The sequence below is a fragment of the Symphalangus syndactylus genome, chromosome 12 (assembly GCF_028878055.3).
Source record: "Symphalangus syndactylus isolate Jambi chromosome 12, NHGRI_mSymSyn1-v2.1_pri, whole genome shotgun sequence".
Classification (NCBI taxonomy): domain Eukaryota; kingdom Metazoa; phylum Chordata; class Mammalia; order Primates; family Hylobatidae; genus Symphalangus; species Symphalangus syndactylus.
Genome location: NC_072441.2, coordinates 86719392 through 86736330, shown reverse-complemented (window position 1 = coordinate 86736330; position 16939 = coordinate 86719392). Strand labels below are relative to the sequence as shown.

At 35.9% G+C, this 16939-nt stretch overlaps 1 protein-coding gene across 1 annotated transcript; it reads left to right on the top strand.

Annotated features, from left to right (window-relative positions):
- The first annotated feature begins 15606 nt into the window (after positions 1–15606).
- On the top strand, positions 15607–16552 carry OR10T2 (olfactory receptor family 10 subfamily T member 2). The gene is given in 2 exon segments (XM_063628150.1): positions 15607–16136; positions 16138–16552. Coding segments are annotated over 2 exon segments (945 nt in total).
- Positions 16553–16939: the final 387 nt, after the last annotated feature.

The following is a 16939-nucleotide window of genomic DNA, read 5'->3' as shown; positions in this document are numbered from 1 at the left end:
GGCTATTAAATAAAACTTAAAAATGAGTAAAAAATATTTTAAACACTTATGAAAGATAATTACTTCTTTAATGTAGAAAGAAATGTAAATATCATAAAAGTAAAGCCAAATAATTTTAAATGAAAAATATAAATAAATAAGCATTTCTAAAAGAAGAAATCATAGTCAATTTTTAGAAGAATTTTGAAAAATGTCCAATTGCGTAAACAATTGAAGTAATGCAATTTAAAACAAAGAATTATCACTCTGCTGCATCAATCAAATTTTTTCTAAATTAATGATTTTATTGTTCTGGAAATGAGACTTTTGATTACGCATTATCTTTATGTGGACACTGACACATGCTTTCTAAAGGCCAGCTTACAATATGTATCAAAAATCATAAAAATGTATGTAGACCTGGAATTACTATTTTTTAAATTTCTTCAGAAGTAATAATTAATAAGGATTAAGTGTTGCTGTATCTCAAGGTATTTTTTTAAGTCACAGTGTGGTAAAATGTGCAAAACTTAAAAGTCCAAGGCTAACTATAATGCTATGCAATAATTTATGATATTATTATAGGTCTATATTTATTGATGTAGAAACATATTTTCTATGTATTCTATATAAAAAGATAGAAAAAGGTGCAGATAATACGATCTCTTCTTTTAAAAATATTACATATGTTTGTTTTGTTGGGGAGTTCCCAAGACCAACCCCACATTGAAAGCTTTACTACCAGGACTCAAGACTCACAATAGGGTTGTCTTCACAGCTTATTTTGATTACAGGAGTTTAATGAGAATTCACCACACAGTCAAATCATAAGACACAGGCAGTGTCTGCAGGAATCTATGTGCAGACTTCTTATGCTACCTCTCCCCGTAAGAGTCATAGTGCATCCTTCCCCAGCAACAAAAATGCAGCAACATCTAGGTTATGTTTCTACCCAGGAAAACCCACTAGAAACGCAGTGTCCGAGGACTTCTTTCAGAATTGACCACATTGGCAATCTCTGCCTAGCATGTACCTAAATTCTGCATTCTTTGTACAAACAGAGAGAGACAGCGAGCCACCTTATCAATTAGGGAAAGTTTTGTGTAAGGAACTGTTTGCCAGCCAAGTTTTCAGATGCTAGCCAATGGCCAATCTTGCAAGCAGGCTTTCCTAAGAATAGCAGTTCAGGCCTGTCATAAAACTCTTTTCTCCACAGCGTGCACATAGAAAAGTCAGAAACATATGTGAACATGTTAATAGAAGTGATTGATATCTGGGTGGTAAGAGTACAGATAAAGTTTATTGTCTTCTTAATATATTATATTTATTTATTTTAAATGTTTTATTTTTATAGTCATTAATGGGGACTGCGTTATGCACCCTAAGAGTAAAGTGAATGGATTTCGGAGTCTGTCACCAGCTGGGAAACCTGATGTTTTTCTTGATAACACAGTTTAAACTGCCTGGTGCTGTTTATGGCCATGTTGTTCCCAGGCACACTTCACTTGGCACTGACTGGGAACTTATTACTCCTCCTCCTACGTGAGCGCTTGATCTTCTGTCTCCCATTTTATAGTTTCCGAAGCTAAATCTGCAGTGAATGAATGTCAATGCCCTTTTCCTACAGCAAAGGACTTTTTCTCGTCTCATTTCTTTGGTTCTTATATTAAGTATAACACAAGTGTTAAAGTTATATTCTTACCCATTTCACTTCATTCTGCATAACAAAATGATGCATTTGCCTCTGGCTTGGCTCTTTCTTTGTTTTGATACCTGTGTCAGGATTTGCTGCATTTTTTATTTACTTGTTTGGACCTTGGTCCAGATTGTTAAACCTTTCTCTATCCCTGTTTCACGCTGACCTTGAGTTAGTTCTTTCTCCCTATTGGCTCAGGGTGTTTTGCTTACAGAACATCTCTAACCTGCAGTAATGTATCCTAACCCCTTACTAGAAACCAATGCTAATACTTCCTAATTGCTATGGTGCATTGAACTTGAAGGAACTGAAAAAGAAAAATAAAAAAACGTTGCTTTCTCAGCAATCTTCACTATCTTAGGTGTTCCCAAAACTTAAGAATATGCCCACATATAAAATTAAAAAATTGAAAAGCCAATAATATTAGTGCTGATCAAATATAAGACGCTAGTTCCGCATAACCAGTTAGACACTCTATTTCTATTTTTCCTGTGTTCTCCTGTGCAGAAATTGGCTGATTCTGATGAACAAACCTCCAAAGGCTAGCAAAAGCAGTATCAGATGGTTATAAGGCTTTTTACAGCCCAGAAGGTCTCAGGGTCTGTCACATGGAAATTGGTTGTATGCTAGCACCCAGATCCAGGCAAAGTATGCAGGAGGCAGAATAATTTTGTATCATCTCTCAACTCCTTAGCTAGGTAAATCCACTTGGTCTTTCCCTGTAGCCATTCCTTGGATTCAACCTTTTCTTCTATTTCTCCCCAAGCATAGACTGTCTAGTCAGGTATCTTATCCAGGAATGTTTTAGAATCTCAAAGATATCAAATGTCTTTATGTAATCTCTATTTCACAGAGAAGAAAACCAAGGCTAGAGCGGTAATATAGGTTGTGCAATGTCCCACACAGCTGCTTGATGGCAGGCAAGATTAGTACTTAGACCACTTTGTTCTATGCCCAGACAAAACTTATAAACTTCCCTGATATCTCATGCAACCCATGAGCTGGGCAAGTATTGCAGACCCTGCCCAGGGGGAAGCCTTGTAGGTCCTGATGTGAGGTCTGTCTAGATCAAGAATTCCATTGCTCCCATTAACACTGTAAGGGGGAACCCAGGACTTCTTTTTTTTTCCCTTTTTTAAATTTAACTTTTATTTTAAGTTCAGGAGTACAGTGCAGGTTTGTTATATAGGTAAACGTGTCATAGAGGTTTATTGTACAGATTATTGCATCACACAGGTGTTAAGCCTAATATCCATTATTTATTTTTCCTGATCTTCTCCCTCTTGCCACCCTCCACCCTCCACCCTCCAAAAGGTCCCAATATGTGTTGCTCTCCTCTATGTGTCCATGTGTTCTCATCATTTAGCTCCCACTTATAAGTGAGAATTATGCAGTATTTGGTTTTCTGTTTCTGTGTTAGTTTGCTGAGGATAATGATCTCAAGCTCCATCCATGTTCCTGCCAAGGACATGATCTTGTTCTTTTTTCATGGCTGCATAGTGTTCCATAGTGTATATGTACCACATTTTCTTTATCCAGTCTGCCACTGATGGGCATTTAGGTTGATTTCATGTCTTTGCTGTTGTGAATACAGCTGCAATGAACATACACGTGCATATGTCTTTAAAATAGAATGATTTTTATCCCTTTGGATATAAATCCAGTAATGGATTTTTATTTTTTTCTAGATGAGCTACTTTCAGTGGTTTGAGAAGCCTGAGTTCCAAAGAGAGGCCCCCAAGGAACGCTGGCATTGCCAGAAGAAAGTCTGGGGGCAAATAGGTCAAAAGAGGCAGGCTCTGCCTCTGCGACTCCTTACTTTAACCAGAGAAGAGTCTCAGTAGCTCTTTTGTTGGACTTCTGGCTTTATAAATGAGGAAACTGGGGTCCAGAGAGGTTAAGTGACTCACCCAAGACCCTTTGGCTAATTTATCATGAAGATGAATCAGAAAACCATAACACAGTGCATGTGTTATGGGAAGGAATGTGTTATGTGTTCCAGTTCAGTTCTTTCCTTAAATTGTACTATATTTCCTCCTCCATATTCAAGTCATCCTTGAATTAAAACTTGTAGAACAAGTGTTTTAATTTATTTTATTTTATTTTATTTGTTATTATTATCATACTTTAAGTTTTAGGGTACATGTGCACAATGTGCAGGTTTGTTACATATATATACATGTGCCGTGTTGGTGTGCTGCACCCATTAACTCGTCATTTAGCATTAGTTATATCTCCTAATGCTATCCCTCCCCCCTCCCCCCACCCCACAACAGTCCCCAGAGTGTAAGGGGGAACCCAGGACTTCTATCCTGACTTTCACACATACCATTTATTACCTCACAATTGACATAATATTTTTCTTTTATTTTCTGATCATGAAGATTGAATAAGACAATTTGTGTAAAGTTTTAAGTAATTTCCTTACACATATTAGGTCAACAAGTGATGGCCAGTGTTATTCACAATGCCTCCCCAACCCTAGAATGTCCAAGGGGGGCTTGCTACTTAAAAACAAAAGAAAGATAGCTAAAGTGGAAGAGGGAGTAAAAAAAGACAGAACAGGATAATGGAGAAATTAATGAACCCTCCCAAATCACCTTTGTACAGTAAGTCCTCACTATAATAATAATATTACAATAAATATTGTAATAAATTTGAGCTATCCATACGTTTGCAAAAGATTAATAAAACCAGGATAATTATTTACCCAATTTTAGGCAAATCAGTAAGTAATGGTGATCATAGTAGTGGAGGTTAAATTAAGGAATAAATGCTTGCAAAGAGAACATAGTAAAGAGCACCTCCTACCACCAGGCAGTTCAAAACAATCACAAATATGGCAGGCTTGCTGAACACTTTCAGATCACATCATTTATTGTCATGCATTTCTATCATTATTGTATAATTTACAAATTTTTATCTTGAAATAATTTGTATTTTTCATTCATTTTCCAACTCGTTTATTTCAGTTCAGGGTTCTGGAAGGCCGAAGCACAAAGCAGGAGCCAAGCCTGAGCAGAACACCATTCCATCACAAGGTGCACCCACACACACCCACATTTAGACTGAGACAATTTAGATATGCCATATTTGTGTGTGTGTGTGTGTGTGTGTGTGTGTGTATGTTGTATGTACTTACGAATGAATATTGGTATGAAATTTTTATCTCTCTTAACAATTCTCATTAAGGCTTTAAATCAAGGTTTTTCTGGCCTCATAAAATGACTTGGGATTTTTCTTGTATATTCTCTGAAATATTTCTGAATCACTGAAATTTTATTATCTTTGTTTAAGCCATTGGGGACTGGATATTTCTTTATTGAAAAGTTTACAAATAATTCAGTTGTTAAATGTTTGTACAAGTCCCCAATTTCTTCCAGAATAAATCATGCTGTTGTTTATTTTACTAATAATTCATTTATTTTCATCTAAATTATACATAGCTATATATAATATCTTTTACAGTATGTCCTTATTACCTTGTTATTCTCTGCAGCATCAGTAGTTATAGTTCTTTTATCATTTCTGATAATGTATATTGGGCTTTTCTTTCACTAATCAGTCTCACTAGAGATTTGTCAATTTTATAAGTTTTTTAAAAAGAACAAATTTTTGGTTTTGTTGGTATCTGTATGGTAAGTTTGTTTCCTATTTTAACTATTCAAATCCTATATAACTTTAAGGCTCTACATGCAGCTTTTGGTCTTTCTTCCTTTCTATGTTGAAAAGGAAGTACTTAGAAATATGTAGCCATAAATATATTTATAGGGATATTTATTCATTTTGCTCACTGATGCATGTCTAGAGCTGGAAGGGTACATGGTACGTAACAGGCAATAAATATTTATTGCATACAAAATGAGTAGAATATATTACTAGAAAATCCCCATATGTTTGTATAAACCATGGATTACTATGCAGCCATAAGAAAGGATGAGTTCATGTCCTTTGAAGGGACATGGATGAAGCTGGAAACCATCATTCTCAGCAAACTAACACAAGAACAGGAAACCAAACACCGCATGTTCTCACTCATAAGTGGGAGTTGAAAAATGAGAACACATGAACACAGGGAGGGGAACATCACACACTGGGGCCTGTCGGGGGGTGGGGGGCTAGGAGAGGGATAGCATTAGGAGGAATACCTAATGTAGGTGATGGGTTGATGGGTGCAGCAAACCACCATGGCATGTGTATAGCTATGTAACAAAACTGCACGTTCTGCACATGTACCCCAGAACTTAAAGTATAATGAAAAAGAAAAAAAAAGAAAATCCCCATATGTTTAAAACTTAGAAAGCATACTTGTAAATAAGTTTAAAAAGAAATCATATTTTCACAAGAAAATATTTTTAAATACTGTACATGAAAACTTGTGATATTTAACTAAAATAGTACTTAGAAGGAAATATAAAGCCATAAATATATTATGTATGTATAGATAATGGTATTACTTTAAAAGATTTGTTAAACCTCCCAAATGATTCTAGATTTTTGCATTTCTTTCTTCAGTTCTGAGTGTGTGTGTATATATATACTGGTGGCTTCCTAATGGATTAAAATTCGTGCATTATAAACTGAACCCCCCCATCATTGGTAATTTTGTTATAAAACCTAGTATATCACATTTTAATACATCTGTACTACATTCCTTGGGGTTTTGTAAGCCTTTGGTTATTTAATATTTACATCTCTATTAGTCAGCCTTTGTTAGGTTATTCTCCAACAGCAAATAATGCTAAACCCTAAATGGCTTAGAACCACAAAGCTCTGTTTCTTAAACAAGTTGTGTGTAGGTATCAACCCTCAAACAGTTCTTCTTTTTTTTATTCTGTGATTAAGACTGAAGAAACAGTCCTTAAGAGAATAGCATGCTGTTCTCACCAAGGGAGAAAAAACGGGATGGTAGAGCTGTGCCATAGTTCTTAAAGCTTCTGCTTAATTTTCACAGCACCCATGGCCAAGAGATTGGCTTGAAATTTTCTTTTATTGTACTATTTTTGTCAGGATTTTTAGTCAATATTATGCTGATGTTCAGTATGTACGTATTCACTCCATATCTACTCTCTACCATTCTTCACCCAGCTTTCTTCCTCAGAAGTCTGATCTATATGGATCACAGAAACAGGATATAAATATAGAAGATACAAAAACTGGGATGTTGCTAATCCCAGATTATTCCATTGTCTATGGTATTTTCCTATCTCTTGAATTTCCTTTATTTTGATGTGCTATTTATTTTCTAGTGGACCTTGGCTGAAACTGTGATTAGGAGCAAGAGTAACTTAAGAAAAAAATTCCTGAAAATGGGATGCTTGGATTGGGTTGCTTGTATATCTAATGAGTACACAGATAACTTCCTTGTTGGGGTAAAAAAGGATGAGTTCATCCCAGCATTTAAAACTTTTTTTTTTTTTTTTTTTTTTTTTTTTTTTTTTTTTTTTGAGACGGAGTCTCGCTCTGTCGCCCAGGCTGGAGTGCAGTGGCACGATTTCCCCTCACTGCAACTTCCATCTCCCAGGTTCAAGCAATTCTCCTGCCTCAGCCTCTCAAGTAGCTCGGACTACAAGCGCACACCACCATGCCCGGCTAATTTTTTTTGTATTTTTAGTAGAGATGAGGTTTCATCATGTTGGCCAGGCTGGTCTCAAACTCCTGACCTAATACCATTTTAATTAACAAATAAGCACCAGTAATAGCATAGGATGAATTACAGAGGGAGGGCAAGACATTGGGTGATCATGTGGTTGTTGGCAATAACAGAGATTTCAGAGATGTATTAAGCTTCTGGCTTTTCTTTACTATCATCGAGAGTAAGCATAGACGAAAGGGAAATTATAAGTAATAAGCATTTTAAAAGATGTATGAAAAAATCAAAATGTTTTTATGACAGATTTGAAGGATCATCCGGGGGTTTAGGGCAGCCATGGCTAAGGATGAAGCACACAAACTGATTATACATTTAGCTTTCAAATATCAGCCTGACCAGCGCTCTTCTACTCAATAAGAAGTAAGACTTTGAGACATGAAATGGACATTTTTCAGTAGATCCATGTGAGGCTGAGATCTTGATGACCCATTTCCTTTAAATTACCCTTACCGTCCCCCTCACCCCCACACACACACAGGCACACACACCACATCTAAGGTAATCAACCGTCCTCTACATAAAAGACTCAGGGGTTGCACCTGAAATAATTGCCCCATCACTTAACTTTGTTTCTAGGCCTACAACAGGAACTAGATCACGGTATAATCAGATAAAGAGGTACAAGGTTGGCTCTGAGAACAGATAAACTGCAAAAATAATAATAATAATAATAATAAAATGCCTTCCAATTTGTATCTGTGGGAGTTAGGAGAGTATATTTAGGAAAGAATTGTCAAGATTTTAGCCAAGGGAGAAGAAACATAAATTGGAATTCAGTCAAACTCATTGCTATGGGAGTATTCCCTTGGGCTTCAGAATTTAATATATTGGCTCATGCATCCAAAAGTGGCATTAATATTTTGCTAGCTAATAGACTAAACAAAGCCTAAACTAAACATTGATTTATGGTTAATAAGTTGGAAATGTCACATCTTTTAACTCACTGTAAAGGAATTAATTCAAAGGTTCAGAGAAATGAATGTGTTGGAATGAATTATTTGGACAGCCTCCTTGGCTAATCCCTAACCACTGTTACACAGGGGACCTGGAAAATAATCACCCACCAATGCATTAATAAATGCATCAATAAATGCATTGGTGATGAGAATATAAACATCTTTGAAGCGTTCTAAAGAAATCGTCATTAGTAAACTAGAGATGATGGTGATGATGCTACAGAGAAATTGAGCTCACTGCTATCAATAAGAATAATAGTATTTCAGAGGATGGAAGGCAGGAGGTTACATGAAACTGTCAGGGAGAAGATATGGAAAATAACAAATATAAACCTGAAGTTCAGAGTAATGAGAGGAGTTTTGTCCTGCAGAGATCTGTAGAAATGGCTAATGGATAAGGGATTTCTAGCAATGAAGCAGATGAGCAGAAAACTAAAGTGATGTTTGACATTTATTTCATGTCTGACAAACAGATAAAAGTAAGTTATTAGTGTTTTAATTCACGTCTTCCCACCCAATTGCCAATTCAACACCAATTCCCAAACCCAAAACCCCTTGATTGTGAGGGTAGATGGGGAATTTTGAGGAAAGACACAACAGCATGGCCACAATTATATCCTGAGAATCTTGTTCCAATATTTCCCTAGATAACTTTGCCATCTACTAAGGTATCTGTGTATTGGATAAAGAAAAATACCCAGGCCTTCTAGGGATCATAAGATACACTGTGTATTAACCTATTCAGATCCCAAGAGACCCAAAATGCTGCTATGATCTACTTTTCAGAGTAGGGACTTATGGAGATAGAGTATTAAATGGAGTCTTGGCTCAAGTTCACCACAGTTTAAGGCTGTTTGAAACTGAGTTTGGCTCCTGTGAAAGTTGATATTTTTCTTGTTTAATCTTGTTCCTATTATATTTCCTTTTAAATGTCAATTCAAAGCTTGGGAAGTTCACCAGCCCCATCACTCTTCAGTGGTTCATGATCTATTATTTGCCCTTTACCTCCATGTGTCTCAACTTCTTGACTTTTTGGTAATATCTTCCAGAATTGTCAGATTCTCCTTGGGAGGTAATTACTCTCAAATACCAGGACAACATCACAGATTACTTGCTTTTCCTGAATACTAATTCTTTGTTAAAGTCTGATGTCTTCGATCTGATTTTTTCCAATATTTTTGTAGTTGTTCTTGTTATTACTAGTCTGTGGGCTGACTGAAAATTTCTAGCTCACTATTCCCCAAAGAGAAACTCTAATTTGTATATTTTAACTAAAGTAAATACCTTAAAACATAGTATATACACTAAATGGTACATAAATCATAAGGGTTTAGCTTGATGAAAGTGTTACAAATTGAACATATCTAATAAATAAATTAAATATTATGAGAACACTGTAGGGCTCCATTTTACTGCCTCTCAGGTATTGCATTTATAAATATAACTTCTATCCTGACTTCTACCACCATCATTGTGACCTTTCCTTGATCATTATATAAATGGAATCATACTGTACTTGGCCTGTATCTCTACATAACATGTCTGTGAGAATCTTATTTTCTTTTGTTTTTCTTCAGTAGACTTTATTTTTAGAGCATATTTAGGTTCACAGAAAAAATGCACAGAAAATATCAAGTTCCCATGTGGCCTCCCTCTCCTGCACAGTTTTTCTTATTATTAACATTCTGAATTATTGCTGTACATTTTTAATTTATTAAACCAATGTTGACACATTATTATTAACCTAAGTCCATATATTTTACATTTGGGTTCATGCTACATATTTTCAGAACTGCATAATGTAATATGTCACAATTATAGTATTATACAGAATAGTTTAACTGTCCTAAAAATGCCTTGGGCCCCACTTATTTTTCCCTCCCCTCCTTCTCTGATTTCCTGGAAACCACCAGTGGTCATTTTATTATTTCAATAATGCTGCTTTTTCCAGAATGTCATGTAGTTGGGATCACATAGTATATAGGCTTTTCAGACAGCTTTTTTCCACTTAGCAATACACATTTAAGATTCCTCAATGACTTTTCCTGGCTTAATAGCCCATTTATTTTTCTATTTATCTGTTCTTTCACCAATACCACACTGTCTTGATTACTGTAGCTTTGCAGTAAGTCTTGAGGTCAGATAGCGTCAGTTCTTCAACTTTGTTCCTCTCTTTCAATATGTTTTAAAATGTTGATTTTATTTTTATTCAGATAGGGTAAGACCAGCAGATCAAGAGATGACTGCCATTGAAAGATAGTTGATTACTTAGAGTTCCGGAGTGCCTGAGTGGGAAGGTGGCATATAACGCCACACACGAAGTACCATGGGGAGAACACCAGAGCACAAAGTTCAGTTGTAGGCAGAAAGCGAAGGGAAGTTTTGGAGGGCCTTCATAGTTGTTTTGAGGCAAAGCAGGGTAAGTGGTTTTGAGCAGGTTTAGAATTGGCTAGTTTAAACAGTTTCACTGGGTTCCAGGACTATCCTTAGTTGTCTGACGCCTGGGCCTGGGGGGATTAGGAAAAGGAAATAGTGTCCCTCAGTCCAAGAGCATGCAAAAATAGGCAATTGTGGGTATGACTTCTGGATGTGTTCGATTGCACATGAAATTAAACTCATTTTCTATCTCTATGAATCTGCTAACCCTAGGAGGGCTATTTTTTTCCTGGTCAGGAAGGTCCAGATGTCAAAGCCTCAAATATGGAAACTAGAAAATATCTTTAATATCTAATTTTTGACTCCTCCATTTGTTAGATTCTGGTCTTTAATTTCTGTCAGCCTCATCCTGTGATTCTCTCTAATCAACAGCTTGAGTTTGTAATTTCATACAGATAAATAAATGTCCTCAGAACAGAAGCAATTTCCAGCGTTCCTCTGTGGATTTTATTTTCTTCAGATTTTGGCCTAAAAATTCCTAGTATACCTTCAACTTGTCAATAGATTTCTAAAATTTTTAAAAATTTTTCCCAGCAATTTTGTTTTCAGAAAGTTTTCTCATGTGACCAGCCAAGCCACTACAAGAAATAGTTCTCAGTCTTCCTCCTCACCCCTTTTTCCTTTGAGTGTCCTAGGCACAAAACATTCAGTATTGACTTTTTATTCCTAATTCTTATATTTCTACTTGGCTTATTTTTCCAGAATGTTTTTATTCATAAAGTCATTTGCTGAATCTCAGCCTTGGCTGTGGTCAAGGCAATCCCTGCTGGGGGTGCTCATCCTTGTGGCTGCCCTGTTGTTAATGTCACGATAACACTGAGCATCATTTTACCTCTTATTACACACAGCTCTGCTTACATCTGTCTTCTCTACTAGAGCAGATCAATTCATATATTTTATCTTTGTATCACTATAATGTCTCATATACTGCTCTCTAAATCATGGTACTCAATGAATGGTTGCTGGAAGAAAGTCATTTCCTTACAATAATTCCTAGGAGAGAATTCAGAAATTCAGTTATTTGAATTTTTTCCAGGTTTTGATTTAGGAGAACAGAGACTACTTAGGTAATTTCCAAAAGTGCCAAGCAACCTGCACTCACCAACACCTGCCTTCATCTCTTAGGCCTTATCAAGGTAGTTTTATTGTATATCTCCTGGTTGGAGAATTTGGTTTCTCCTGGCATTTCAACATTTTGTAGTCTTGATGTCAGAAAATCACTAGAATACTTATCTACATTTGTAGTTATTTGCAGAGATGGAATGTTTTATTGCGATTTGAGTTTTTTTCTCCTGGTATTAAATAATATGTCCTTGTTCAAGGTTAGTCATTTATTTTCTCTCTTGTTTTAGCTCTTACTAAGTCTCAGAAGGCCTTACTCCTTAGAATCCCAGAAGGCTATAAATACTCTCAAATACAATTACATAGAATCTGAATTGACATATTAATATAAACCAGACTATTTTCAGCTCTTATTTAAGACTTAAAAAGGTTTGGACAACTAAGTCTCCATATAAGCCCTTTATGAAATGCTTCAGTACATTTTCTTCCAATTATTTAATCTTCTGGGACAGATGTCATTGATTTTACAACAGACTTTCTGCTGCCTCTTTCAATATTTAAAAGACCTACCAGAGTATAAGTCAACAAAGTCACATGGCAGCTTCCTTGATCTTTTGAACATAAGTAGGTAAGTCTATTTTCTTTGTCAGTTACTATCTAAAGAAAGAAATATTTTCTACCAAAAATTCAGATGTGAGTTCATTTGCAGTTTTTATTGTAATAAAAAGGATTCTGAGCCAAAGTAAAACTTTATTTGCTCTTTTCTTGAAATGAAAAAGCTTCCACTCTGATAGAGTGCACACACACAGATACAGACACATACACACACACACACACATATACACCTACTCCGTCTTAATATATCAAATTTAAATGCTGAGATGCCAAGCAACAGAAGTAACTAGAAAGGCAGGAAAACTCAGCAGTGTAGATTTCTCCTTTTAAAGTAAAAGATGATTTTGAAAAAAATAAAAATTTAAAAATAATACAGATTATAGTAGAACAGAGAATATATTCCAGAAAAAAATGGCATATGAGAAAGCTCATAAACAAAAGAAGAATTAAATAAACCATGCCACAATTTATTAAGTATTTAATTAGTGTCTGTTATGTGCCCAATATTGTTTGCAGCTGCTGCGGATTGTTTAGAATACGTTGCTATGCCCCCTGCCTCAAAGAAAGAATGTAAATAGGGTTATGAGGCATCCACATAGGAAAATTGGTTATAAAGTAATACAAGATAGTACCTAACCTGTTCCCATACATGCATGATTTTAAAGTCCCTAAGGGCTATGAAGAGAATGAGCATCTGTATGGACTCTAGCAGGCAGGGAAGGTTTATTGGAGAACATGGGACATGACGGGGATTTGAATGTGAAAAACAATGAGCAAAACAAGTATATGAAGCAACCTGAAAAAAGATGCAAAAACAGTACTAGTGTTGTGGACAAGATTAGAGGATATTTTTCATATAACCATATTCTCATGTAAGTTACAGAAAAAGAAGCTAATGATTTAGGGAGACATTGAAATTACTTGGTTCATAAAACTGTGATTGAAATTAAGCAACATCCTCTTGACCTTCCTTGCTTTTGAGTGTTTTCATCAATCATATCGTTGATGTGCCTACTTTCCTAACCCTTTTTCCTTTTTTTCTTATCTCCCTAATATTAGGATTAAAGAGAATAAAGCTCATATTGTAAAATTTGATGATTCAAAAACTTGGATAATTAAAATTGGATTATTCCAGAAAAGTCAGAAATGCTCAAATAAGTTTTACTTGAACAAGCAGTGTGGAACTATGCTTTAGTCCCTTGGAAAAAGTATATGAGCAGATCATCTTCTCAAAAGGTAAAGAATGGGTGCCATAAAATGCGGTAAATAGAAAGTGGATTTGAAGTTAGAAGACTTGAATTCTGATACTGGATCTACCACTTGAGCATAATATTTAATTTTTGACATTCTAATCAAGTCAAAATCTTTGAGCACATGATAAATCACAAACTATGTTACATTCTAGGGACTCGTTTTTTAATTAAAAAAAAGTTATTCCTGCATGTGAGAACCTTATAATCTGTAAAGAGTGCCAAATATATAAAGAGGTATGTTCAATGCAACATGTTAAATGTTCACGGGTTACTCTGCCCAGGAAAGGGCACTTAGTACACTTGCCTCACCTGTGAGATAGAGACAGACACTTTTGCTAGCTACCAGGATGTTAGAGTCAAAATGAAGTAGCTTACACGAAAGCATCTTATTTTCTGCAAGTTCTGAAACAAAGGAAAAAGCTGTTGTAGCAGGTGTGTGGAACTACCTAAGCAAATAAACCACAACAGAGATGATGAACAATGAACAAACCCAAGTGTGTCATGTCAAACAACCCCTAACATCTTATAGCCATTAAAGTAGCCAACAAGATGGGAGATGTTGAGTTGTGCAAATATTACATCTGGTTTCTCCTGAATCTCTGAAGCTGATTCTGAAAGTAAAAATGATTAGGGCTCTGGGAGGAGGAATAACCTAGACTACAAAATAATGGGAAGTTCCTGAGATAGTTTCTTCTGTTTCCATTTAGCACTTTCTGGCTATTTGATTTGCAAGAGATTGAAGGTGTATTCACGTTATTTTCTCTCCTTTCTTCAATACAAAGAAGACTTAACCTGCTCCACCCCTATCCCTAGTGATCATCAATCTATTTTGTTTCATAGACAGGTATGTCATAACCTTGTGACCCAGGTTTTACACTTGGGTCCCTTCACAATTCCAGAAACATACAGAACAAGTGTCGTAGAATCATAAAAGAGTATTCAAAGGCCATAGAATCCTTAGATAAAAAAGGGTAGATTTATTAAAGAATCCTGATTTAATCATCCCACAATGTATACATGTATCCAAACATCACATAATACCCCATAAATAGGTATAATTATTAGTTGCTAATAAAAAATAAATTAAAAAGAAAATAATTTTAATGTAAAAGTGACAGTTCTTTCTTTAACTGTGCATATTTAAATTTTTGCTCAATTTTTAAAAAAGGATCTCAAGGATAAGAACACTTGAGTCAAATGCAGGGAAACTCTGTCCTGATTTAAGGGTCCAGGCTCTTCTAGTGTTCAAGTATCAAACCAGGATATTTGCCTCTCAACTCCTTAACTGCATAAGCAGCTGACACATAGATTGGAGTTACTATGTGTTAAGTTCTGTTTCAAGTACTTTACTGATACCATCTAAGTTAATTCTTATAACAATCTTATATAATATGTTCTATTATTATTTATGTCTTACAAATGACAAAAATTGTCACACTGAAGTTCATAGCTCTAAGTGGCAAAGGCAAGTTTCAAACTCTAGCATTCTGCTTCCTGAGTTCATGCTCTGAGGCACAGTGTTTTAATGCCTTTACAATAATGCTAATTAAATGGATTGTGATATTAGGAAAAGAAACCAAATTACTAGGATAGAATATACACCCAAGGACCAAATACATACAGTACAAGAAAATGAATTTAAATTTTCTATTCCATATTAAAGGTAATGTTCTTCTTAAACTGAGAGAATTTTATCACTTTGTCAAATAGTTGAGTCCTTTTAACTTTGGGGTATTTATATACTGTAGATAATCATTTCTCTGTTACTTCAGATTAATAATTTATTGGAAAAATCATTAAAGAGATGTCTATATCTAGATAGAGTAAGAGGAAGAGATGTTAATATTATGAATCTGACAATACGCTTAAAGTGAAGGCATTGCGAGAATGTTCTTATTACAATGATAGTTATCATTTTGTCTCTTTCAAACACATTCACAGAAAGAAGTTCTTCAGATGCAAGGTTTCAACAAAACCACTGTGGTTACACAGTTCATCCTAGTGGGTTTCTCCAGCCTGGGGGAGCTCCAGCTGCTGCTTTTTGTCATCTTTCTTCTCCTATACTTGACAATCCTGGTGGCCATTGTAACCATCATGGCCATTATTTGCTTCAGCTGGACTCTCCACACTCCCATGTATGGCTTTCTATTCATCCTTTCATTTTCTGAGTCCTGCTACACTTTTGTCATCATCCCTCAGCTGCTGGTCCACCTGCTCTCAGACACCAAGACTATCTCCTTCATGGCCTGTGCCACCTAGCTCTTCTTCTTCATTGGCTTTGCTTGCACCAACTGCCTCCTCACTGCTGGGAAAGGATATGATCGCTATGTAGCAATTTGTCACCCTCTGAGGTACACACTCATCATGAACAAAAGGCTGGAGTTGGGGTTGATTTCTCTCTCAGGAGCCACAGGTTTCTTTATTGCTTTGGTGGCCACCAACCTCATTTGTGACATGCCTTTTTGTGTCCCCAACAAGGTTAACCACTTTCTGTAACATGGCACCTGTTATCAAGTTAGCCTGCACTGACACTCATGTGAAAGAGTTGGCTTTATTTAGCCTCAGCATCCTGGTAATTATGGTGCCTTTTCTGTTAATTCTCATACCCTATGGCTTCATAGTTAACACCATCCTGAAGATCCCCTCAGCTGAGGGCAAGAAGAAGGCCTTTGCCACCTGTGCCTCACATCTCACTGTGGTCTTTGTCCACTATGGCTGTGCCTCTATCATCTCTCTGAGGCCCAAGTCCAAGTCTGCCTCAGACAAGGATCAGTTAGTGGCAGTGACCTACACAGTGGTTACTCCCTTACTTAATCCTCTTGTCTACAGTCTGAGGAACAAAGAGGTAAAAACTGCATTGAAAAAAGTTCTTGGAATGCCTGTGGCAACCAAGATGAGCTAACAAAAAATAATAATAAAATTAACTAGGACAGTCACAGAAGAAATCAAAGGCATAAAATTTTCTGACCTTTAAGGCATGTCTCAGTGTTTCCAGGGATCAAGACTAGTGTTGCCTTTTTATTTTCTCCTATTCCAAAAAGAAAAAAAAATGCAAGTCAATCTACACTCTATATTGTCCAATGTCTAGTTAAAAAAAGAAGAATTCACACTTGGCAAAAAGAGAAAAGCATGAGAGTTTTTCAAGGAAAGACACAACCAAAACAAATATAAGGATAAGAATTGCTTTTCCGGTTGGAGGGACAGAACAGGGTCTGAGGTGGCTGGGAGCATTTTTATCTGGGACACAGGCATTCATCTAGTAATACATTCATCTGTGTACCAAGTCCCA